General features: G+C 38.0%; 2 protein-coding genes across 3 annotated transcripts in view; one reads left to right on the top strand and one right to left on the bottom strand.

The window, feature by feature from the left end:
* Positions 1 to 9,484, bottom strand: part of LOC143020274 (uncharacterized) — a 15,582-nt gene extending 6,098 nt beyond the window's left edge. Inside the window, exons 1-2 of the mRNA XM_076176506.1 lie at positions 9,424 to 9,484; positions 8,428 to 8,651 (exon numbers count right to left, since the gene is read on the bottom strand). Coding sequence (XP_076032621.1) covers positions 8,428 to 8,650 — 223 coding nt within the window. The 5' untranslated portion in view covers position 8,651; positions 9,424 to 9,484. The remainder of the gene's footprint in view (positions 1 to 8,427; positions 8,652 to 9,423) is intronic.
* The window catches only part of LOC143020273 (low-density lipoprotein receptor-related protein 4-like), a 297,790-nt gene that overhangs the window by 70,897 nt on the left and 203,232 nt on the right, over positions 1 to 23,661 (top strand). The window lies entirely within an intron of this gene.

Below are 23,661 nucleotides of genomic sequence, written 5' to 3'. Positions count from 1 at the left end.
TTGGAGTTGGACAGAGAACCTAGGTACAAAAATATCTTAAGTAATATGGGTATTACTGTTGTTGGATAAACTGATATATTTGAAAATTGAGGAGAAATAATTCAACTGAAAAGAGCTAATGAGGAGACGACAAGGAGTTTGATGATCTGAAGAAAGAATTAAACATGATCAGAAATGAAAATGAAAGAATAAAAACTAAAACTAAAAATAAAAACGAGGCCTTGAAAAAAGAAGTGAAAGAGCAAATACAAGTTGTGACAGAGAAAGTCGGAGAAACGATTAAGGAGACTGATCTAAAAGAAAAAAAAAAGATTTGAAAGTGGAACAAGAAAATAAAAAGTTAAATTTTAAATTCTAAGGAAATAGTACAACAACAAGTGGAAGAAAATGCCAATGAAACGGTAAGTAAAGTAATTAAGGAAAAAGAAAATTGGATCAGAGACATAGTGGATAAAAAAAAGTGCATTGTAGTTTATGGTATTAAAGAAAACATTATATAAATAGATACCAAAGAGAAAAAGACGAGAAAGAAATTGGAAAAGCAATATTCTGAAAAAGATACAAGAGGGACAAGATATGGACAAAGATTGAAGAGGTACATAGACCACTAAAAATCAAACTAAGGTCTCAAATGATAGCAGAAGTACTATCAAAGACAGTAAAGCTGGCAAATAGTGAAAATTACAAAAGTGTATGGATAAAAAATAAATGAACGATGAGGAAAAAGAGAAAGAAAATGCACGTAAAAGTGAAAGAGAGAGAGAGAGAGAGAGAGAGAGAGAGAGAGAGAGAGAGAGAGAGAGAGAGAGAGAGAGAGAGAGAGAGAAAGAGAGAGAGAGGAGAGAACGGGGACTGAAAATAATGATTTTTATTATCACTCAGCGTAAAAGAGAACGAGTAACAGTGACCTTACATTCTATAATGCAAGTAGTGTGATGAATCGTACATATGGCGGCCGATGCTGTGCGCGAGAATTTGACTCATGCTGATAGCGTTGGTGAGGAGGGGAGGAGGATGTAAGGTCACCCTGTGAGTGAAATGTCCCTGCTGTTGATGTACTGTGTCTTGCTGCATTGCTTTTGACCCGGACAGTGGACAGGAGGCAGGGATGATCTTTCATCCATGCAGAGGTAAAATGAGAGTGGAAGAATGTGTAGTGGATGGAAGTGGAATGGGTGGAAGTGAGAGAGAAGGTCTTGGTGTATAGACAGGCAGAGGTGGGCGGTTCTATTCGGAAGTCCGTTTATTCGATTAATGGGATTCGCATTTTTGAATCGGGTAATCGAATTGGATAATCGAATCGGATAATCGAATAGGATAATCGCAACCGGACTGCCGGAAATTTAAAGCGATTTGTGGTTAATCCAGGTCTACCTCGTCTTTTTTTTTCTTCGCAATAACAGTTTCTTAATCAAAATTTCTATATTTTTCTCAAGTGAATATTTTTTTTTATTCTATTCTATTCACACTTTCGTATTTTCTCTATGATATAATGCGTAAGATATCATGATTAATTGTTAAATCATATACATAACACCAAGGCTATATTTTACAAGTATAAAGTAGGTATAATACGTGTTTAGTTATTATTAATTAATTATTATTATTGATTATCATTAATTATCAAATCATATACATAATAAAAAGGTTATATTTTACAAGTATAAAGTAGGTATAATACGTGTTTAGTTTTGTTTTTTTGTACGCGTTTGATAACGGTTAAGTGACGCGCCGCACCGGTTAGAGCCAGTCGTCGCGAGATCAAGCTGCTGCTGCTGCTGCTGCGTCGCTCCCTTGCCTCCACTTGTGAACGCTTCGAAATAATCCTTCTGTTTTCATTTTCCTGCTATTGCGGAGCTCAACGGCAGTAAGTTGCACCATTAGTATTTGCATTAAGTATTTCTATTTCGTTCTAATGGTATTCATATCTAGACTATTACCTACATAAAATCACGATAAATCAAGCTAAAAATTCGTGAATTAGCCATTTCATACAAGTTTCATTATATATTCGTGTGTACCAGTTTCTTGTATGCACTTGCTTGTTGCTAGTTAGCATTTATTTGTACATTCATCTTAGCTTTTATTTGTGCCTTTCATATTTTTTTTTCTTCTAAATACTGAATTTTTACAGAATTTAGTGCGTGCAAAAGAAGCCTTGTCGAATCGGACTTGAGATGGCGAATCGGTAATCGCTAATAGGATTTCAATTTTTTCTAATCGCGCCCACCTCTGTAGACAAAGTGAATATATGTAAATACGAATATGTATGTATGTATGTACGTATGTATGTACGTATGTATGTATGTATGTATGTATGTATGTATGTATGTATGTATGTATGTATGTATGTATGTATGTATATATGTATGCATATCAACTAAGACTAAACTAAGAATATATGATGCAATGATAAAACCCATTCTATTGTATAAAGACGAAGCCTGGAACCTGACTAAGAAAAAAAAAAACTTTTCGTATTTGAAAAGTGTACTAAGGAAAACATTGGGCCCTGTATTCGACAAACTACACCAAGAATGGAGAAGGCGCTTAATGAAGATTTACGGAAAATATAATACATATATGTATATATATATATATATATATATATATATATATATATATATATATATACATATATTTATATATATATACATATATTTATATATACATATATATATAAATGTATATATAGATATATCTATGTATATATATATGCATATATTTATATATATACTGTATATATATATATATATATATATATATGTATATATATATATATATATATATATATATATTAAGGTGGATGTGTTTTGTTTTACGATAAAAGCAATGCCCATGCCTGTGTTTTAGAGAAAGTAAAACAGGATGCATATGATAATTTGTGGGTAGAACTAACCCAAAAAATGAAAAAAATAATAATAATATAGGTTTAATATATAGGCCAAAAACATTATCATTACCAAATGACAAACTGTTTTTTCAAGAACAGTCTAGTTTCTACATCCGGGACTTATGGATAATGGGTGATTTCTGTTTTACTGGCACTGATTGGATAACCATATTGGTAGTCACTTGATAGATTTTCTCTGCAACAATTACTTAGTTCAATCTATTGATCACTAGCCGCGAAAGCATGATAACCGATGTAAAAGTTATATAAGAACATAAGAACATAAGAATGAAGGAGACTGCAAGAGACCATAAGGCCTACACTAGGCAGCTCCGTATCCATCACCACCTGCCATCCCCATCCATAAAGTTGTCTAACCGTTTCTTAAAACAACTGATAGTTTCGGCGCTTACTACATAGTTATTAAGTTTATTCCATTCGTCGACCACCCTATTAGTAAACCAATTCTTGCCTATTTCCTTTTTAAATCTAAATTTGTCCAGTTTATAACCATTACTGCGAGTCCTGCCCTGTTGATTTTGTATGATGACCTTGTTTGCATCACCCTTGTTAAAACCTTTGATCCACTTGAACACCTCTATTAGATCACATCGTATTCTGCGTCTTTCCAGAGAGTGTAAGTTAAGGTGCCTAAGCCTTTCTTCGTAAGGCAAATTTCTGAGTCCATGTATCATTTTGGTCATTCTGGTGAAACCATTGCAAAAAGGGATCACAACTTAGATTCAAACTGCTGAATTTTTTTAGAATAGATACTTGTTTACCTAAATTACCCAGTTTCAGTTAAGCTCAGTTCATAGGACTACGTCAGGAGAAGGCAAAGTTTGCACACAAGCAAGAAATTAGAGGGAACAATTGTTTGCGATCACACGATGTCTTCCTCTTCAGTGTTGACGGTCTTTACAACAGATTTTTTTTCTTTTCAATATGCAAACATTTCGAATGAAGTTCATCGCATTAGGACTGGGAATCAGAATCCATCGATAGTTCTTGCCAATCCAATTCGTTGAGGTAAAATTTCAGAATTTCCCAGCACAATGATTAAAAAAAAAAAAAAAAAAAAAAAAAAAAAAAAAAAAAAAAAAAAAAAAAAAAAAAAAAAAAAAAAAAAAAAAAAAAAAAATAAAAAGGGCTGGTTGAAATTTAGTGCCGTTTCCTACGTTAGGCCACCAGGTGTTGGTTGTGCCCCATAGGCCATATTTGTTGCTATGGTGATAATGTTGTGATCTGATAGGTTTGCTGTATCAACTGAGTAGTCATGAACTAGGTATACATTCACACACACACTCACACATACACACAGGGCTGAAATAATTTCAGTATCGCTGCGCCGCGAGTTGTTACTCCAATTCTCGCGGGTGGGGAGTTGGGTGTACGTGTGTGTGAGTGTAAGGTCCCAGCATTACCCATAGATCGGTCATATATGAGCTCTGAGCTCTCTTCCGGGAGGGAAATAGCTGTCGATCACGAGTACAACGCGTGATCCAGGACCATGGTGAATCACACACAGACACGCACACACACAAACACACATACATTATATATATATATATATATATATTATGTATATATATATATATATATATTATATATATATATTATGTATATATATACATATATATATAATGTATATATATATGTGTGTGTGTGTGTGTGTGTGTGTGTGTGTGTGTGTGTTTGTGTGTGTGTGTGTGTGTGTGTGTGTGTGTGTGTGTGTGTGTGTGTGTGTGTGTGTGTGTTTATGTGTGTGTGTGTGTGTGTGTGTGTGTGTGTGTGTGTGTGTGTGTGTGTGTGTGTGTGTGTGTGTGTGTGTGTGTGTGTGTACAGACACAAAATACATATACATTTATACATACAGATATAAATGGTACAGCACCGCATACAAACACATGCTCACACACATGAATATATACAGGTCCAGCGACCTCAACGTGAGGACCTGTTCATGTTGTCGACACTGACGCTGGAGGTCATTGCGGAGGCTAGATCGTGAAAATCCGAGATCGCGGGAATGTTAGCCCAACTCCTCGAGGATCTGGCTCGGGGAACTCCATGTCCCTCCTTCATCTCCTCCCACAGGAACGCCTAAGGTGGAGGATTTTAGTGGCCCCGAGGTCCAGGTCACGATCTGGGTGACGGCAAACGCGAAGACAAAGGGAGAGAGAGACTATCGTCATTTCTGACGTCGGCCCGGAGTAACGTTGCGTGATCGTGTATGGATTCGATACCTGGACGTGGTCGAAACGGGGTAGGAGTAGGTTCATCTTCATGACACTATGCCGGTGTTACTATTATCACCTTTATTACCATTGTAAATATCTGTGCAATATATTGTGCATTAGGCAGCGACCCCAAAGAATACTATTAGCCTGGGAACAGTTGTGTAACCACGGCAGTCACGAAAGAAATAGTACGAAACAGAGAACAGAGAATGAGTAATAATTACGCACACACACACACACACACACACACACACACACACACACACACACACACACACACACACACACACACACACACACACACACACACACACACACACACACACACACACACACACACACACACACACACACACACACACACACAAAGGATTACAAAGGCGGAGCATGCCGACAGGAGACCTTTTGATCCATATCTAGGTCGGATGCGAAAAAAAAATCATATTAGTAATAAAATAATAAATAAAAACTATGATAATGTAAATATCAAATAAAATACATAAATAAATGCATAGGTATAGTTAAATAATAAACAAACAGGTAAATAGTAAATAATAATAAATTGACATATAACTAATAATAAATGAAAATCAGACAGACAAATGATAACAAAACAAAAACAAATAATATAAGATAAATCATAATCATTACAGCATCTTACTTAGGTATTTATCTAAATGATTCTTAAAGCTTCGAACTGAACTACATTGCACTACCTGTGCAGGAAGTTTATTCCATTCATTAACTACACGGTTGGCAAAGTTGTTTCTACCTACTTCCAAATTGAATCTATTTCCGGACAGTTTGAGACCATTGTTTCTTGTCTGATTCTCACACACACACACACACACACACATAAACACACACACACACACACACACACACACACACACACACACACACACACACACACACACACACACACACACACACACACACACACACACACACACACACATACACACATACATACATACACACACACACATAAATACACACACACATACAGACACACACACACACACACACACACACACACAAACACACACACACACACACACACACACACACACACACACACACACACACACACACACACACACACACACACACACACACACATATAGATAAAAAAAAAAGTATTGAAAGTGGGTAATAGCTCTAAAGCACCATCCTTGAACTGTTTTTTGAAAGTCAAACCATCACAAAGGCAATGACAAAGGAAAGGTTTGGCAGATTTGGTAAAAGACAACTAATTACCAGTCCGACGTATGAAAAAGAAGAGTTGAGCAAAAAGACCTAATACCTCCAAGACTGGAATATACATCAATGGGATGGTGTCCAGAGAGAGTGAAAGAATCAAGAAAATACTAAAGACAACGTCCAAATTAGTTTCCTGACTTACACATAAGCCATACAAGGTATGGTATGGTATGGTATGGTATGGTATGGTATGGTATGGTATGGTATGGTATGGTATGGTATGGTATGGTATGGTATGGTATGGTAACCAAAAAACAAAGGCATAGAAACCACTCCACCCATTCCATCCCCTACATACTCCACTCCCGTCTACCCTCTTCCCATACTAAAATAATTGGATTTGCCAACAATGAATGATCGAGGAGGGCAAAAAATGACTTGATATCAGTATTCAGGTTGCTACAGGGGATTTACAGAAGAGATATTTCCATTAAGGAAGGGAAGACTTTAAGATGTCACGAGGACAAATTGAGAAAGATTAAATGTTTGTGAATAAATACAGCTTTCCTTACAGATGCATAAATACTAGGAATAGCTTAGAAGGCAATGTAACCCAAGCCGGAAAAACACGTTAATTCAAATCCAAGCATGATAGTTTAAATACAAGGATACAGCCCTATTTGGAACCAATTATGATAATTGGGGAATATAGGAGAGGACCTCACCAGCGTTGTTCCTCTCCTATATATAGCAATTAGGTGAATACAATTAGGTAAACACATCCGCACCCACACACGTACACCATTCACTTACTCATCAGTGAAACTTTTCGAGTTGAGAATTCATTTCGAATTCGGAACCTCAACCTTAAAATCCCTGAAGTGCTAGATGTGTGTGTGTGTGTGTGCGTGCGTGCGTGCGTGTGTGTGTGTGTGTGTGCGTGTGTGTGTGTGTGTGTGTGTGTGTGTGTGTGTGTGTGTGTGTGTGTGTGTGTGTGTGTGTGTGTGTGTGTGTGTGTGTGTGTGTGTGTGTGTGTGTGTGTGTGTGTGTGTGTGTGTGTGTGTGTGTGTGTGTGTGTGTGTGTAATTATCAAACTCTAGCGTTAGTTAGACCCATCCTTGATTATGCGGTACAGTTTTGGTCTCCGTCTTATAGAATGGACATAAATTCAATAGAATCAGTACAGAAGAGAATGACAGAATTATACATGGGCTCAGAAATTTACCTTACGAAGAGAGGCTTAGGCACCTTAACTTACTCTCTTTGAAAATGCGCAGAGTGCGGGGTGATCTAATGAAGGTTTTCAAGTGGATCAAAGGCTTTAACAAGGGTGACGCAAGCAAGGTTATCATATTGAAATAACAGGGCAGGACTCAAAGTAATGGATTTAAACTGAACAAATTTAGATTTAAGAAGGAAATAGGCAAGAATTGGTTTACTAATAGGGTGGTCAACGAATGGAATAGACTTAGTAACCATGTAGTGAGCGCTGAAACTATCAGTTGTTTTAAGAAACGGAAACGGTTAGATAACTTTATGGATGTGGATGACAGGTGGTAATAGACATGGAACTGCCTAGTGTAGGCCTAATGGTCTCTTGTAGTCTCCTTCATTCTAATGTTCTTATACTGTATGTGTGCGCGCGAGTATTTTTGTTTACTTAAACATATACATCTTCATGGTGCCTCTGAAGAATTATTTCGTGATCAATCTCATACGGTTTTATTCAGATAGATGCAATTTTGTGTCTTTTATCACAAAAGAAAATCTGCTAAGTTGTTACGATTAGTCACATCACTAGTAATGTACTCTACATTTTATTTTAATTTCTAATTACATATTTTATCTTACCTTATTCATATATCTATTTGCTTATTTATTAATTAATCTATCTATTTTATTCGTTTGTTCATTTAATTAATATATTTATTCATCTATCTATATTTGCCGCCAAACTATGTTATTCAGTTTTGATTGCCTTCATTGTAGTAACGATGATTAATTCTCTGTCAGAAATGTCTTTTTTCTGAATAATGTTGTCCGGCTGTAAACATGAACACATAAGATACATATAAAAAGTGTTTAGAGTACCTTTTCTGTCATGGGAATCACACGCAGCCTTGTCCTCCTCTTCCGTCACGTTCTTTCTCGTCTCTGGATCAGTTTCATACTTTATCCCGTCGAGGATTTCATCTCGATTTGGGGGCATCACGAACTCCCTCTTTTGACGCTGACGAGTCAGCCTCGCCGTTACACCGCTGCAAGACTCATTGAGCACAAAGGCCACTGCCAACACGATCAACGCCGACTTCATCCTGAAACAAAGAAGAGCCATTCACTCATAACATTTGACCAAACTCTTGTTTACTTTTTTCCATGCCACATTTGAATGCTGTAGACACGAATTATGTCGAAATAGGATAACCTCGTCAGCTAAGTCATGACCTTCCGCTTTCACCTGATACAGAAGAGTGAGGAAAGGTGGGCCGCAGAGTATCCCTCTACCAGTCCCGATTCCCCATTCCATCAGTCACGTGATAATTAGAAAGAGCAACAAAGATCAGAGCCTCAGTACGAAAACAGATGAGGAGGAAAGGTGGGCCGCAGAGTATCCCTTTACCAATCCCGATTTCCCATTCTATCAGTCACGTGATAATTAGAAAGAGCAACAAAGAACAGAGCCTCAGTACGAAAACAGATGATTTCAGTCCTAACGAGATGAGGTCATAAGAAATTATGTCAGGAAACGTTTACTGCGGCAAGAGAAAATAGATCATGAACGGACATCATTATGTTTACAAATTAATAAATCATTCAGTTTTATAAAAATTTCTAAGTGCCTTTTTGGAAACTGTTTCTTTTATTCTAGCTGACACCAAGAAGTAAATACTAATAGTGTTGCCAAGCGAGAAAAAAATCTTTAGCAATGAACAGACCTAGTCTTGTATAGACAGCCGAAATCATCTATGTTAAATGCAACCCTCACATTTATTCTATAGCGGACATGGTTATAGGTCAAGAAACATCCTGCTAGTCTTGATACTATGAGACACAATAACCACCTTTAGTCCGGCCGGAGGCACTTACCTTACTTAAGTGTCGAGCTGCTGTTGAAGATGGACTGAAGGATTTCTTGTGTCGAGCATCCTTTTATAGTCGCTCTTCCAAAGTTACGTCCTAATTGTTCATTACTCTCGTGCTGCACCTACAGGTAAAATTTACCAGCCGCCTCCACCACCACTACCACCATCGCCACCACCACCACCACCACCACCACCACCACCACCACCACCACCACCACCACCACCACCACCACCACCACCACCACCACCACCACCATCACCACCATCACCATCACCACCACCACCACCACCACCACCACCATCACCATCACCACCACCACCACCACCACCACCACCACCACCACCACCACCAACACCAACACCACCATCACCATCACCATCACCATCACCATCACCATCACCATCACCATCACCATCACCATCACCATCACCATCACCACCATCACCATCACCACCACCACCACCACCACCAACAACAACAACAACAACAACAACAACAACCCCATTACCACCGTGGCCAACTGGAACCTGCGTAAACGAAACTGGATATGACTGTATCCTCAAGGTCAAGACAAGTTCATGGGTGATCGCGACGAGGGCTCGATGTAATTGAGCGTAACAGGATATACTCTCACAAAAATCTCCTACTTGACAGGGATAACACAGCGGTGCGTCGCGTCGCCTCGATAGTATTTTGTTCGCAATAACCACTGTTTCTATTCTTTTGGACGGTCTCGCGTTCGAGAGGCGGTAAAGGAAAGCTATAGAGGGAAGCAGAAAGAAGGGATTAGAGATATAAGTGATCATCATTTATATCCAATTACTTATTTATCTTATCTTATCTTATTTTTGTCTCCAATCATAAAAAAATTCTGCGTGATTCTGGCCCATAGAAAGGTCACCACCGTCCTCAAAAATATTGATTCAATAAAGCTTAAGATGTCCACACGGGCATCATAAAAAAAAAAAAAAAAAAAAAAAATTGGAATACCGTTGCATTTGTTTTCACTTACGTACTAGGCTTTATATATATATAAATATATATATATATACATACATATTTATATATAAATATATATATATACATATACATATATATATACATATATACATATATATATATATGTATATATATATATATATATACATATATATACATATATATACATATATATATATGCGGAAAAACCACCAAGGAAAAAGAAAAACTGATGACCAAGCGCTGAGGATGTCTGAATAGACGAAAGCGCTTGGTCATCAGATTTTCTTTTTCCTTGGTGGTTTTTCCGCATATTTAGAATTACGAGTTTATGTGATTTCTCATGCATATATATATATATATATATATATATATATATATATATGTATATATATATATATCACTGTAGGAATGTTATTAGTCTATGCATGCCACTTCCTTGAGTCCTTTCCTCATAACAGTCATAAGCTGAATCACCCTGTCTAATGTCTATGAATCTATAGAAAAATAGAAAATGTCATTTTACATTTCGTGTCATTTTGCAAATCCATTTATCAAGTGTCCTCAAGTATGAGGTAGATAAAGATAAGATTAAAATATCATGAGAAATCAGTATGCATCTTCACCTTGCTTAAGATCTCCAACCGAATTAATTTCCTGGTTATTACTTCGTGCCGGGGTTGTGGTCCCGCATACGCGGACCTCGTGTACTTCAGATCTGCTTCTGTCAGTGACTCATTCTCTCTTTTGAGCTGTTGCAGGCTTTCGTTGTCTTTGTCTGCACACATGTGATTTCCCACGCACTCGTATCCCAAATCACCACCCCCACCTACCATGTTGCCAAAAAACAACAACAACTAAATAGTCTTTTAACCCCGAATGTCCCCGTAGGACGTTCAGTTTCCTCTGTCATCGAGTTCATTGACATCCTGCGTACTGCTTCACCTTGTCAAGATATCGCCTCACTGGATGTGGAATCCCTTTTCACCAATGTTCCAGTAGATGAGACCATTGACATCATTTCAAACCGAGACTATAGAAGCGATAGACCTATAATTGACATCCCCGAAGACGTTCTAAAGTCTATGCTTGAAACCTGTACCCTTTCCTCTCTCACCGAGAGAACTCTTCAGGCAAGTTGATGGCATAGCAATGGGTTCACCACTAGGGGTCCTCTTTGCAAATATGTACATGTCCCACGTTGAGGAGAAGACTTTCCACCATCAACCTTCCCAGGAATTTATGCCAGGTACATAGACGACATCTTTATTACCACGAATTCGAAAGAAGACGTCCCCGACCTGATTTCTGCCTTTCTGGACAACTCCTGCCTGACTTTCACACACGAGCAGAGTGTAGAAAGACGTCTGCCTTTCCTCGACCTAGACATCAGAAAAACTGAAAATGGTTTGAACACAAAAGTATACACCAAAGACACCATATAAAAGATCTGTGGCTGCAGCATACGTTAACAGAGCGCTTACCCATTGTAGTAGCTGAAGGGAGACGCACAGGGAACTCGACCGTATCCGACAACTTCTCAATAATAACGGGTTCTCTGACCAATTGATCGAAGATGTCATCAAAAAGAAACTGGATCAATACGCCACCCAAGATCAGAGTCCAAACCAAGTCACCAATCAAATCACCATATACCACCAAAATCACTTCTATAGCCATTACAAAGAGGATTAATTCCTACAGACAAATACTCTTCTATTAATGTTAGAATTTTCAGCAAGGCTAATCTGACCAGATCCCTAATCATGAAAAATAGCACCACACCAAAGATACCGAAGGAGGCTTCTACCAACGTAGTTTACAAGTTTACATGCCAGGAGAGCCGCTGTAATGGCTCCTTTTCCTAAATTGGGAGAACCTCCATTACACTAAGAAGACGTCCCCAACACCACCGAAACCAAGGCTCCATTATGCAACACTGCATTGACCACCACGACATGAAGCCCCTAATGAACACATTAATATACAACACTATTATACTTCACAAAGAAATAAGTTTTAAAAGATTGCAGATCACTGAAGCTGTAGCTATTACAACTCAACAGCCCTCCATCAACATACAACAAGCCGAAGACTTCATCCTCCCATCAGCCCGCCCCCAGAAACACCTTGCCCACCAACTATCTCATAGACAACATGATCCTGAACCCTCTCAGGAACATAGTGGTTGCCAGGACCCTCAGCAACACCAATACCCCCATCACCCAGGACCTAGAACTAGAAGCCAAGCTAAAGCTTCCTTTATGCATTCTGTGACGAGAATGATGACCTCTCCTATCTCCCTAGTGACCTCACCCAGGGGCTCCTTTCAACCTCGCCTACTTCGCCCAGTGATCTCACCCAGAGCATTCGTCACCGCCTTTCCTTGTGACCTCGACTAGAGACATCCTGGGACATTGTCTCCCCCCCAGTGACCTCACCTAGGACCTTCCCTTCCCCCAGTGACCTCACCTAGGGACCATCGGTGACCTCTCCTATTCCTCAAATTACTCTGCTTCATGAAGTGTGACGGTCAGCCAATATGCATCATTCTTAGCCTACTCTTCATCGAAAGTAGACCTTATAGCCATCGGAGTTGTAGTTCTCAACCTGAAGAAGCCTCTGTAAGAGGTGAAAAAAATTAAGTTTTCTGCTGTGTCAATGTCAACAGTTTTTTGTACTGTTACATAGAACTATTAAACTTTTCGGCATTGAACAGCGCCTATCTCTACTCCTCCTTATCCATGGGATTGACATCATGAATGATTTTGTTCATACTTTGAACTATGGAAACAAAAAGGTATTCTTCAAATTGAAGAACTTGGATCTCAAAATAGCCAAAGCTATTAGCGTAGTTGACTTTAATCAGAATTATTTGCATGAAAACCTGTGCCATATATATAATAATTCCGACTGTCGTCCCCGGATTCGAACCTGGGCTCGGGAATTCTCACTGCCGTCGCCGTACCGACTGAGCTACTGACCCTATAAAATTCACCAACCTGGAAGTTAATCTACTGTACTTCCCGAGGAACTAAGTCGACTGCTAACTGTCGTCCGTACTTATTATTTAACAGTGAACCAGGGCTCTTAGCTAGTGCTTAAGACTGGTACGTTTCCTTGATGAACTTAGCCCAGGTTCGAATCCGGGGACGGCAGTCGGAACTATTTGATCGACATCACCGTCACTGGAGATTCTATTCAGGTATGACAACGGCGATAAGTGAATGTTTTGGCTATTCTGTATATATTCTTTCTTATCCTACGGTATGTCTGTCTCTAAGCTTCTTCCTTTTTCTTTCCACTGTATCCTCTTCACTTTCCTTTGTAGTGATGTCCTTATTTTTGTATTTAGTCTGGGAAAGAAAACAATATTTGCAGAAAAACGAATAAATAGAAAATTGTGAAAACTCAAGAAGTTTCTGAGATTTAATGAAGCGGCCTTGCTGTGGATGTGCTGTGTCTTGCGACACTGCCTCTGACCCAGGGCAGTGGGCGAGATGCAGGGATGACTTGTCATCCAGGAAGAGCCAAGATAAAAGGGAGGGAAGTGGGTGGATGGGAATGTATTAGGTGGGGATGGAATGAGTGTGAGTGGCTTTTATGCCTTTGTCTTTTGGCTACCTCTCTTGTAAGGGGGGAAAAGCCTTTGGCATATGTATGTATTAGAATATGATACAACCAAGCTAAAAAAAAAAGTGCTGCCCAGTGAGAACTCTTAAAAAAGAATAAGGAAAAACAATGATAATGATAGCGCGTGGTATATTGAGGAATCATAATGGAAATAACCCTCTTGAGAGGTATGACGACGGTCTCTTCCGGACGTTAGCTAACGCTGCGGAAACGGAAGTTTGTATTCACTCTTTTTTTATTATCATTTAACTGGGGGAAGTGAGAAGTGAATTAAAAAAAAAAAAAACATTGCCGCTGTGAATTTCGCGAAATATCAATTTCTTGTCCAGGGGACTGTGAGAATTGAGCAATGTGAAAGAGCAGTTAAAATTTAAGACGACCAAATCATTCTGGCTTCAAATCAACGAATCGACTTTAGTCCTGAGCTAAATTAGAAAAAAAAAAGTCGTCCGAAGAAAGGAGCCCTCTTGTTGATTTACAGTGAAAGATGTGATTATATATATATATATATATATATATATATATATATATATATATATAATATATATATATATATATATATATATATATATATATATATACATAAAGTTTTTGGCTATTACACAAATTTATTATTAGTATCTTTCTCAAAAACATGGATTGGGTATATCTTTGCTGTTTATTGTGGCGTATATATTTTTCAAAGTACTTGTTCTATCTTGTGTCAAGGTATTGCTTTATTTGGTTATATATCTATTCAAAGGAAAAGGTGGGGCCTATAATGTTAAAGGTTGTTTGATCAAAGGGTGTTGATTTTTTATGAATATACAAATAATGTGTCCCAGCAAAGATTGTATTGTCTTGAAGCATGACTTTCTCTATACACAGATTGTACTTGATTACTATATACCATTGTTTAAATTTTGAATACCCTATGCATTGGCAATTCTTAGCCAACATTTTCGAAATTATCTCTGCGTCATTCCAAAAGTCGCTATCTCATTATCTTATCCTTTGGAATCTTTCTTTTGTATTTGCTGCAACCGCAAAATATATTAAAGATGGAGCTGGTGGCAGCAGAAGGCGAAATCTAGTGAACCCAAAGAAGGGACACTTTAATCCACCTACAGCGCCGCAAGAGGGGGTTTAAGTGATGTGTGAACGTGTGAACGGGGTATTTGGGGTTTAACCAACGTGTTCGACAACCAAATACCCCGTTCACACGTTCACACATCACTTTCAACACGTGTCTGTCGAACCGTTAGACCGTGTAAATCTCCTCTAATATATCTACCTTATTTCATGCCTCTTCACACTCTTGCCTAGTTTCCGGTGTTTTCTTTTATAGCTATACTCTAAGTTTCTAAGTTTTCTATTAAAACACTTTCTTCAGATCTACTGTCCACCATGACAATTTTTTTTTTCTTTTTTCTTTTTCTCCAATCCACTTCGCCCCAACTCCTGTTCAGTAACATCAATAATGATACTCTTATCTCGGGCAATACCTTTTCATCCTCCTGTTTGGTTTCTTCAAGCTTCTCTGCGATCCTTGTCCTATATATGTTCTCTCATTTGCTTGTCCTTTAAAGGCTCTGTCTGTATAACTTTCCATTATATGTTTCTTTGGAGCGCTTACCAAGGTACTTTCAGTACTACAATAAGGAACCTATAATCTAAATCTAGACTCACTTCTGTCGTGACTTCAACTTTTATCCTCTGATACAATGTAGTCAGTGGTTAATTTTTAGTCGAACTTGATAGTATTGTTGTCCTAGCGATATCTAGTGTATGTATATTGTTCTGTGTGTTTGGACAAACCTGTTCATGATTATAGATAACTAAAAATCAGTTAGTATTTCTTCTTCGTTTCAATTGCTTGTCACTATATCCCCAGTCTTCCATTAATGTCTCCTATGATAACTGTAGTCTACCCTTCCTCTAAACTATAATTTTCCTAAATATGTTAAGAAATGAAGTTTTCTTCTCTTCTGGTCGACCCTGTTGTGATGTATATTCTATCATGACTAGTTTACCCCTCCTCTAAACCAGCGTTTCTCAACCTTTTTACCTTTGCGTAACCTTTGAAATAATTTGTATGTCTCAAGGAACCCCTGCGCAAAAAAACAAAAACAAAACATATACCATATCTTTCGTTTTATTTTCATCGTAATAATAGGTTAGATAGGATGATGTCAATATTACATTATTACAATAACCAAGAATATGTCGTGCGTGTTTAATTATATTACGTATATGAGGTGAAATCAAAAATCAAAAGTGCATTAGCTTATCTCACTTGTTCTCGCGGAACCCTTAGGGACATTTTGCGGAACCTTAGCGTTCCAGGGAACCCTGGTTGAGAAACGCAGCTCTAAACTATAAATTCCCCAAAACTGTTCAGAAATAAAGTTTCCTTGTCCTCTGGGTGACCCTGTTGTGGACCTGATGAAATTTGTACCTTTTCTTTTCAAAATAATGGTAATTTTCATCAATCTATCATTTACCAGTTTTACGCCCAATTATGTAGCAACTCTGTGCATTTTTCTTCAATCTTCAATTCCCTTGTACATAAGAATATATCCCTACTAAATTCCCTTTTATTTCCAGTACATCCAATGTGCGTGTACTACGTTACCATTGCTGTCTTCCATAGCCTACGTCCCTTCTTCCTAAGCTGTTTTTTATGTTGTGCAAGCAGGTCCATATTCATTACTTTCTTGTTGGGCCTGCTATGCTCACGTTTGCGGGTTGTGTGTGTGTGTGTGTGTGTGTGTGTGCGTGAGTGAGATTCACCATGGTCTTGGATCACGTGTTGGACTCGTGACAGACATTTATTAACCTCCCGGATGAGAGCTCAGAGCTAGTATGACCGATCCATGGGTAATACTGTGACCTCACACACACACACACACACACACACACACACACACACACACACACACACACACACACACACACACACACACACACACACACACACACACACACACACACACACACACACACACACACAGACTCCCGCCCACGAGAATTAGAGTAACAACCTGCAGCGCAGCGATACTGAAATTATTTCAGCCCTGGGCGGGATTCGAACCCGGACCGCCGTAGTGGCATGTGAGAACTCTAACCACTGCGCCACGAGGTTGGTTTTGTGTGTGTGTGTGTGTGTGTGTGTGTGTGTGTGTGTGTGTGTGTGTGTGTGTGTGTGTGTGTGTGTGTGTGTGTGTGTGTGTGTGTGTGTGTGTGTGTGTATTCACCTAGTTGTATTTATCTAGTCTTTTACGGGAAGGGGAGCTACGCTCGTAGTGTCCCGCCTTTGTATCTCGCAGTGTCTAGTTTGCTCTTGAATTCGTGTATGGATTTTGCACACACTATTGTTTCGTCCAGTTTGTTTCAAGTGTCCACCACTCTGTGTGGAAAACTGTTCTTCTTCAGATCTCTTCTATAACTATCTTTTTGAGTTTCTTTCCATGTCCTCTTGTGTTTCTCTTGTCCCAGTTTAACAAGTCCTTTTTATCGAGTATCTCTGTGCCCTTCATGATTCTATAGATGGTCAGTAGGTCGTCCGTCTTCTTTGCTCCAAATTCGGTAACTCCAATTTAGCCAGTTTGAAAGTGCTGGAGCAATTTTTGTGGTTGCTCTCTGGATTCTTTCAATTTTCTTTATATTGTGTGTGTGTGTGTGTGTGTGTGTGTGTGTGTGTGTGTGTGTGTGTGTGTGTGTGTGTGTGTGCGTGTGTGTGTGTGTGTGTGTGTGTGCGTGTGTGCGTGTGTGTGTGTGTGTGTTTAAAGACTTTAGACTTCAAACTCCATGATAACCGCTGCAGTTAATGGCATACTATGGTCTTCGATGGAATCAAAATTGCTGCAAATGCGATTCTCTTAACATTCCGACAGAGCGGCAACGTCCCAAACGCTCTTGACAACATTCGAATAATAACATCAAAGAAAAAACCGGATTTTCTTCAAGGTTAGCATACCGGATATGACTTGACCTCCGCGCGCAGACGCAGACATACACGTGCACACACATACGTATGCACATAGTATAAGAACGTTTGCACGTATATTCAACACTTGAATGTTAACAACAGGTGACGATACCAAGGATGAATAACAAAGGAACCTTGCGAACATAATAGTGTCTACTAGTTTTGTGTATAAGCAGACATACGAGTACAAACCCTCCCTGCACAGAAGGTGCTGCAATGGTCAGTTTCGAAGATCTTGCTACTAAAAGACAGCAAACTCACATTTACACAAGGGGATTAATGTACCGTATTGATCACTCAACTGGTTCCTGGTGGATCAAGGAAAATCAACGTTATGTCGCATTGATGACAGGCTTACATGTCATGAGAGAAACAAGACAACTTTCATCATATCATCAATACTTTAGTCATCTAGGATTAGATAGGAAATACATTTCTAATCATATCTTTGTATAATGGTACATACAATAGACATTCTTAGCACAGTAACAGAGTGCAAAAATAATTTCGAATACTGATGTAAGGTCAATGAAGGCTGCACCATCAGTCAGATATCACAGTGACCTCCCTACTCCTCCACATTGCGGCCACACACAACACCACTTCCTCCACTTCCTCCACAACCTCACGAGTACCACCAACACCAGCACCATCAAGGAATTGTGTGCGCGCGCTTGCGTGTGTACATATTTATGTGTATGTATGTGCGTATGTGTCTGCGTGATGTGCGTGTGTGTGTGTGTGTTTGTGTGTGTGCGTGAGTGTGTAAATAATGATAATAATAATAATAATGATAATAATAATAATAATAATAATAATAATAATAATAATGATAATAATAATAATAATAATAATAATAATAATAATAATAATAATAATAATAATAATAATAATAATAATAATAATAATAATAATAATAATAATAATAATAATAATAATAATAATGATAATAATAATAATGATAATAATAATAATAATAATGATAATAATAATAATAATAATGATAATAATAATAATAATAATGATAATAATAATAATAATAATGATAATAATAATAATAATAATGATAATAATAATAATAATAATGATAATAATAATAATAATAATGATAATAATAATAATAATAATAATAATAATAATAATAATAATAATAATAATAATAATAATAATAATAATAATAATAATAATAATAATAATAATAATAATGATAATAATAATGATAATAATGATAATAATAATGATAATAATGATAATAATAATGATAATAATGATAATAATAATAATAATAATAATAATAATAATAATAATAATAATAATAATAATAATAATGATAATAATAATGATAATGATAATGATAATGATAATAATAATGATAATGATAATAATAATAATAATAATAATAATAATAATAATAATAATAATAATAATAATAATAATAATAATAATAATAATAATAATAATGATAATAATAATAATAATAATAATAATAATAATAATAATAATAATAATAATAATAATAATAATAATAATAATAATAATAATAATAATAATAATAGTAATAATAATAATAATGATACATACATACATATACCAAGGCTTTTTCCCCCTTCCAAGGGAGGTAGCCAAAAAGGGAAAGGCATAAAAACACTCCCACCCACATCATCCCTAAACACACTCCACACCCCTCCCACCCTCCCTCTCATCTGAGCACCTCCTGGATGACGGGTCATCCCTGCACCCTGTCCACCGCCCTGGGTCAGAAGCAGTGTCGCAAGACACAGTACATCCACAGCAAGGCCGCTTCATTTAATCGGCGACCCCCCCTCTCCGTCCCCCTTTGCATAAGGCGAGGACGGGGAGAAATCCCTTCGGGCTGCGTCAAAATTTACTCACACATACTACCCCACCCCCCCCGCCCATTCCTCCTCATGCAGTCACAACATCATCCATATACAACCATTCTCCACTCACCTCTGTCTTCCGTCCTCTCCCTTCCTTCCTCAACAGACATTCCCCTCTTCCCCAAAGCCCCCTTCACCCCATCCATCCACCTCATCCTAGGACGTCCCCTCATGTTCACTCCCTCCACATCTGCCCTCCATACCTCTTTTACTAGTCTTTCTTCACTCATTCTTTCCATGTGTCCAAACCATCCTAATATTCTTTCATCAACCCTATCTCCCAAATCCTTTTTCACCCCTGTTCTCCTCCTCACCTCCTCATTTCTCACTCTATCCAGCCTAGTAACCCCCACCATACTTCTCAGACACCTCATCTCAAACACATTCAAACTCCTTCTCTCTTCTTCTCTTATGTTCCACGTTTCTGCCCCATACAGTGCTGTTGGCACAATCACTCCTTCATACAGTCTCCTCTTCGCATCCATTCCCAAATGTCTATTCCTCATTACACTCTTTAAACCACCAATAATAATAATAATAATAATAATAATAATAATAATAATAATAATAATAATAATAATAATAATAATAATAATAATAATAATAATAATAATAATAATAATAATAATAATAATAATAATAATAATAATAATAATAATAATAATAATAATAATAATAATAATAATAATGATAATAATAGGTTTATTGAAGTAGCAGTGATACACTGACAATAATACAATAAAGTAATTATATGAGTAATACGCCTAGTCTAAGTTTTACAGTGATACGCTGATAATAATGCGATACACTAATTATATGAGTGATATGCCTAGTCTAAGTTTTATAATGAGTTTATTGTGCGAACAATGGATGGAATAGCACTGTTCTTGTATCGCTCAGTCCTCGGTGCTCTGATGGGTTGGATCTTGTGTGTGTGTGTGTGTGTGTGTGTGTGTGTGTGTGTGTGTGTGTGTGTGTGTGTGTGTGTGTGTGTGTGTGTGTGTGTGTGTGTGTGTGTGTGAGTGTGTGTGTGTGTGAGGGAGAAAGAGATTCCCCTTAGTCTTTGGATCACGGGTTGGACTCGTGATCTATAGCTATTTCCCTCCCGGAAAAGAGCTCACAGCTCGTACGACCGATCTATGGGTAAAGATGTTACCTTACACTTTCTATGTTCCTTCACTCCCACAAACTCCAAACTTCTGCCTAACACTTGAATTTACTTCCCTGCTGAACATCTTTGGTAAGATCACAATTTCCTGTTGCTGCTCCAAATCCACCTCAAATTGTTCAAAGCTGTTTTAGTGGTTGGGTCTTAGACTACTAAATTGCGATACTAATAGCGTTCCCCACGTTTGTCTAAAAAGCGTTACAACAGAAGACATCACCGTGTCTAGTAGAAAATTATCCGGTGCATGCGTGCGTGCGTGTGTGTGTGTGTGTGTGTGTGTGTGTGTGTGTGTGTGTGTGTGTGTGTGTGTGTGTGTGTGTGTGTGTGTGTGTGTGTGTGTGTGTGTGTGTGTGTGTGTGTGTGTGTGTGTGTGTGTGTGTGTGTGTGTGAGTGTGTGTGTGTGTGAGGGAGAAAGAGATTCCCCTTAGTCTTTGGATCACGGGTTGGACTCGTGATCTATAGCTATTTCCCTCCCGGAAAAGAGCTCAGAGCTCGTACGACCGATGTATGGGTAAAGATGTTACCTTACACTTTCTATGTTCCTTCACTCCCACAAACTCCAAACTTCTGCCTAACACTTGAATTTACTTCCCTGCTGAACATCTTTGGTAAGATCACAATTTCCTGTTGCTGCTCCAAATCCACCTCAAATTGTTCAAAGCTGTTTTAGTGGTTGGGTCTTAGACTACTAAATTGCGATACTAATAGCGTTCCCCACGTTTGTCTAAAAAGCGTTACAACAGAAGACATCACCGTGTCTAGTAGAAAATTATCCGGTGCATGCGTGCGTGTGTGTGTGTGTGTGTGTGTGTGTGTGTGTGTGTGTGTGTGTGTGTGTGTGTGTGTGTGTGTGTGTGTGTGTGTGTGTGACAGAGAGAGAGAGAGAGAGATTTTTCTAAGAAGATAGATATGTCTTTTACAATAAATCAATCTTAAAAGTGGATTCACAACAAGATTTTTTACAATAAGCGAGGATGTTATCGTCTTGGTCCTTATGCACGCAGAGAATCGTTGCCCTTTCGGTTACTGACCGCTGTCGCGTCCTCCCTCAGATCTGACTCGTAATCTCCTTGTGGTCCAAGTCGACCTTGCTGTCGAAGTTACCTAAGATGAAAAAGAAGAAACATCAGTCCTTGGAACTAGGTTTTATCACTCTAAAATTATTGAGATATATCAGTGTTGTTGTCAGTATATGTCACAAGAAAAATCATATCATCTCGGAGTGCCACTTCCGCAAAAGGTCCCTAAGGGTTCAGCGAGAACAAGTGAGATAAGCTAATGCACTTTTGATTTTTTATCTAATTTCATATTCGTAATATAATTAGACACGCACGACATATTTTTGGTTATTATAACAGTGTAATATAGACATCATCCTATCTAACCTATTATTACGATGAAAATAAAACGAGAAAGATATGGTATATATATATATATATATATATATATATATATATATATATATATGTATATATATATGTATATATGTATGTATATATATATATATATATATATATATATTTTTTTTTTGCGCAGAGGTTCCTTGAGACAAATTATTTCAAAGGTTACGCAAGGGTAAATAGATTGAGAAACGCTGCTCTAGGTTGTTCTTACTTTCGCAGGTACCTAAGCTGAAAAGGAAGAAGTATTACTCCTTAGCAATAAGTTTTAATCCCTGTCACATTGGCAGCATAAGTCAATATGTACAATGAACTCGGGTAAACAAAACCAATTCATATAATCTGGGACTTCAAGGAGACGTCCCGGGTGATATGAAGTGAGCAACCACATCAGTGTTCGCACTAGTCCTTCTGACGGGGTTGTGGACCCCGCACGGAGAACCCCGGTCGCTGAGCAGGCAGCCACACGATGGCTCAGCGTGTGGCTGCCTGTTCAGCGTCCGGGTTTGTGTGTGTTAGAGTGTATATGCGCTTGTGTGTGTGTTGGTGTGTGTGTATGTGTGTGTGTGTGTGTGTGTGTGTTGGGGTGTGTGTGTATGTTTTTAAGAATGTGTGTGTGTGCATGTGTCTGTTTTTGTGTGTTTTGGGTACCGAGAGGTGTCAGGAGCGGTGTTATCTTCGACCCCAGGGCAGCCGCATCCTCTGGGATGGCTCTGGTACACCGGTCATCATTGGCACCATCAACTATCACCCGTGATTCCTAGCACCCTACGCCGGTAACAATCTCAACTGATGAGCTCAACCAAGTGAGGGAACCTACAGTCTTGTGGTTTTCAATTGTATAATCTGTAAGGGACTTCCCATAAAGGATTTGCCATTCTCCTGCAGCCCTTTATTGACTTTGGTCGTCTCAAGATTCTCTCTTGCTACCCGATATTAACCCTATAATAGTCACATATAGAATTTGTTGTATTTTTTTTTTATTCTTTTATTTGGGTAACAAAATAACTTTTGTTTTAGAAAAATCTGTAAATCTCATAGGCCTCTTGCCGTAAGTCTCTATAAAATTGTTGAGCTGCCTATTTACATTTTTTACCCAAATACATTGATTGTTATCTTTATACATGATACAATAAGAAAACTTAAGCATTATTTCTGTGAATTGATTAAGTATTTTCATTTGGGCCACTA

This window comes from Oratosquilla oratoria, chromosome 39 (assembly GCF_046742065.1).
Source record: "Oratosquilla oratoria isolate Oo_2021 chromosome 39, ASM4674206v1, whole genome shotgun sequence".
Taxonomy (NCBI): Eukaryota; Metazoa; Arthropoda; class Malacostraca; order Stomatopoda; family Squillidae; genus Oratosquilla; species Oratosquilla oratoria.
This window is presented reverse-complemented; position numbering and strand designations above follow the sequence as displayed.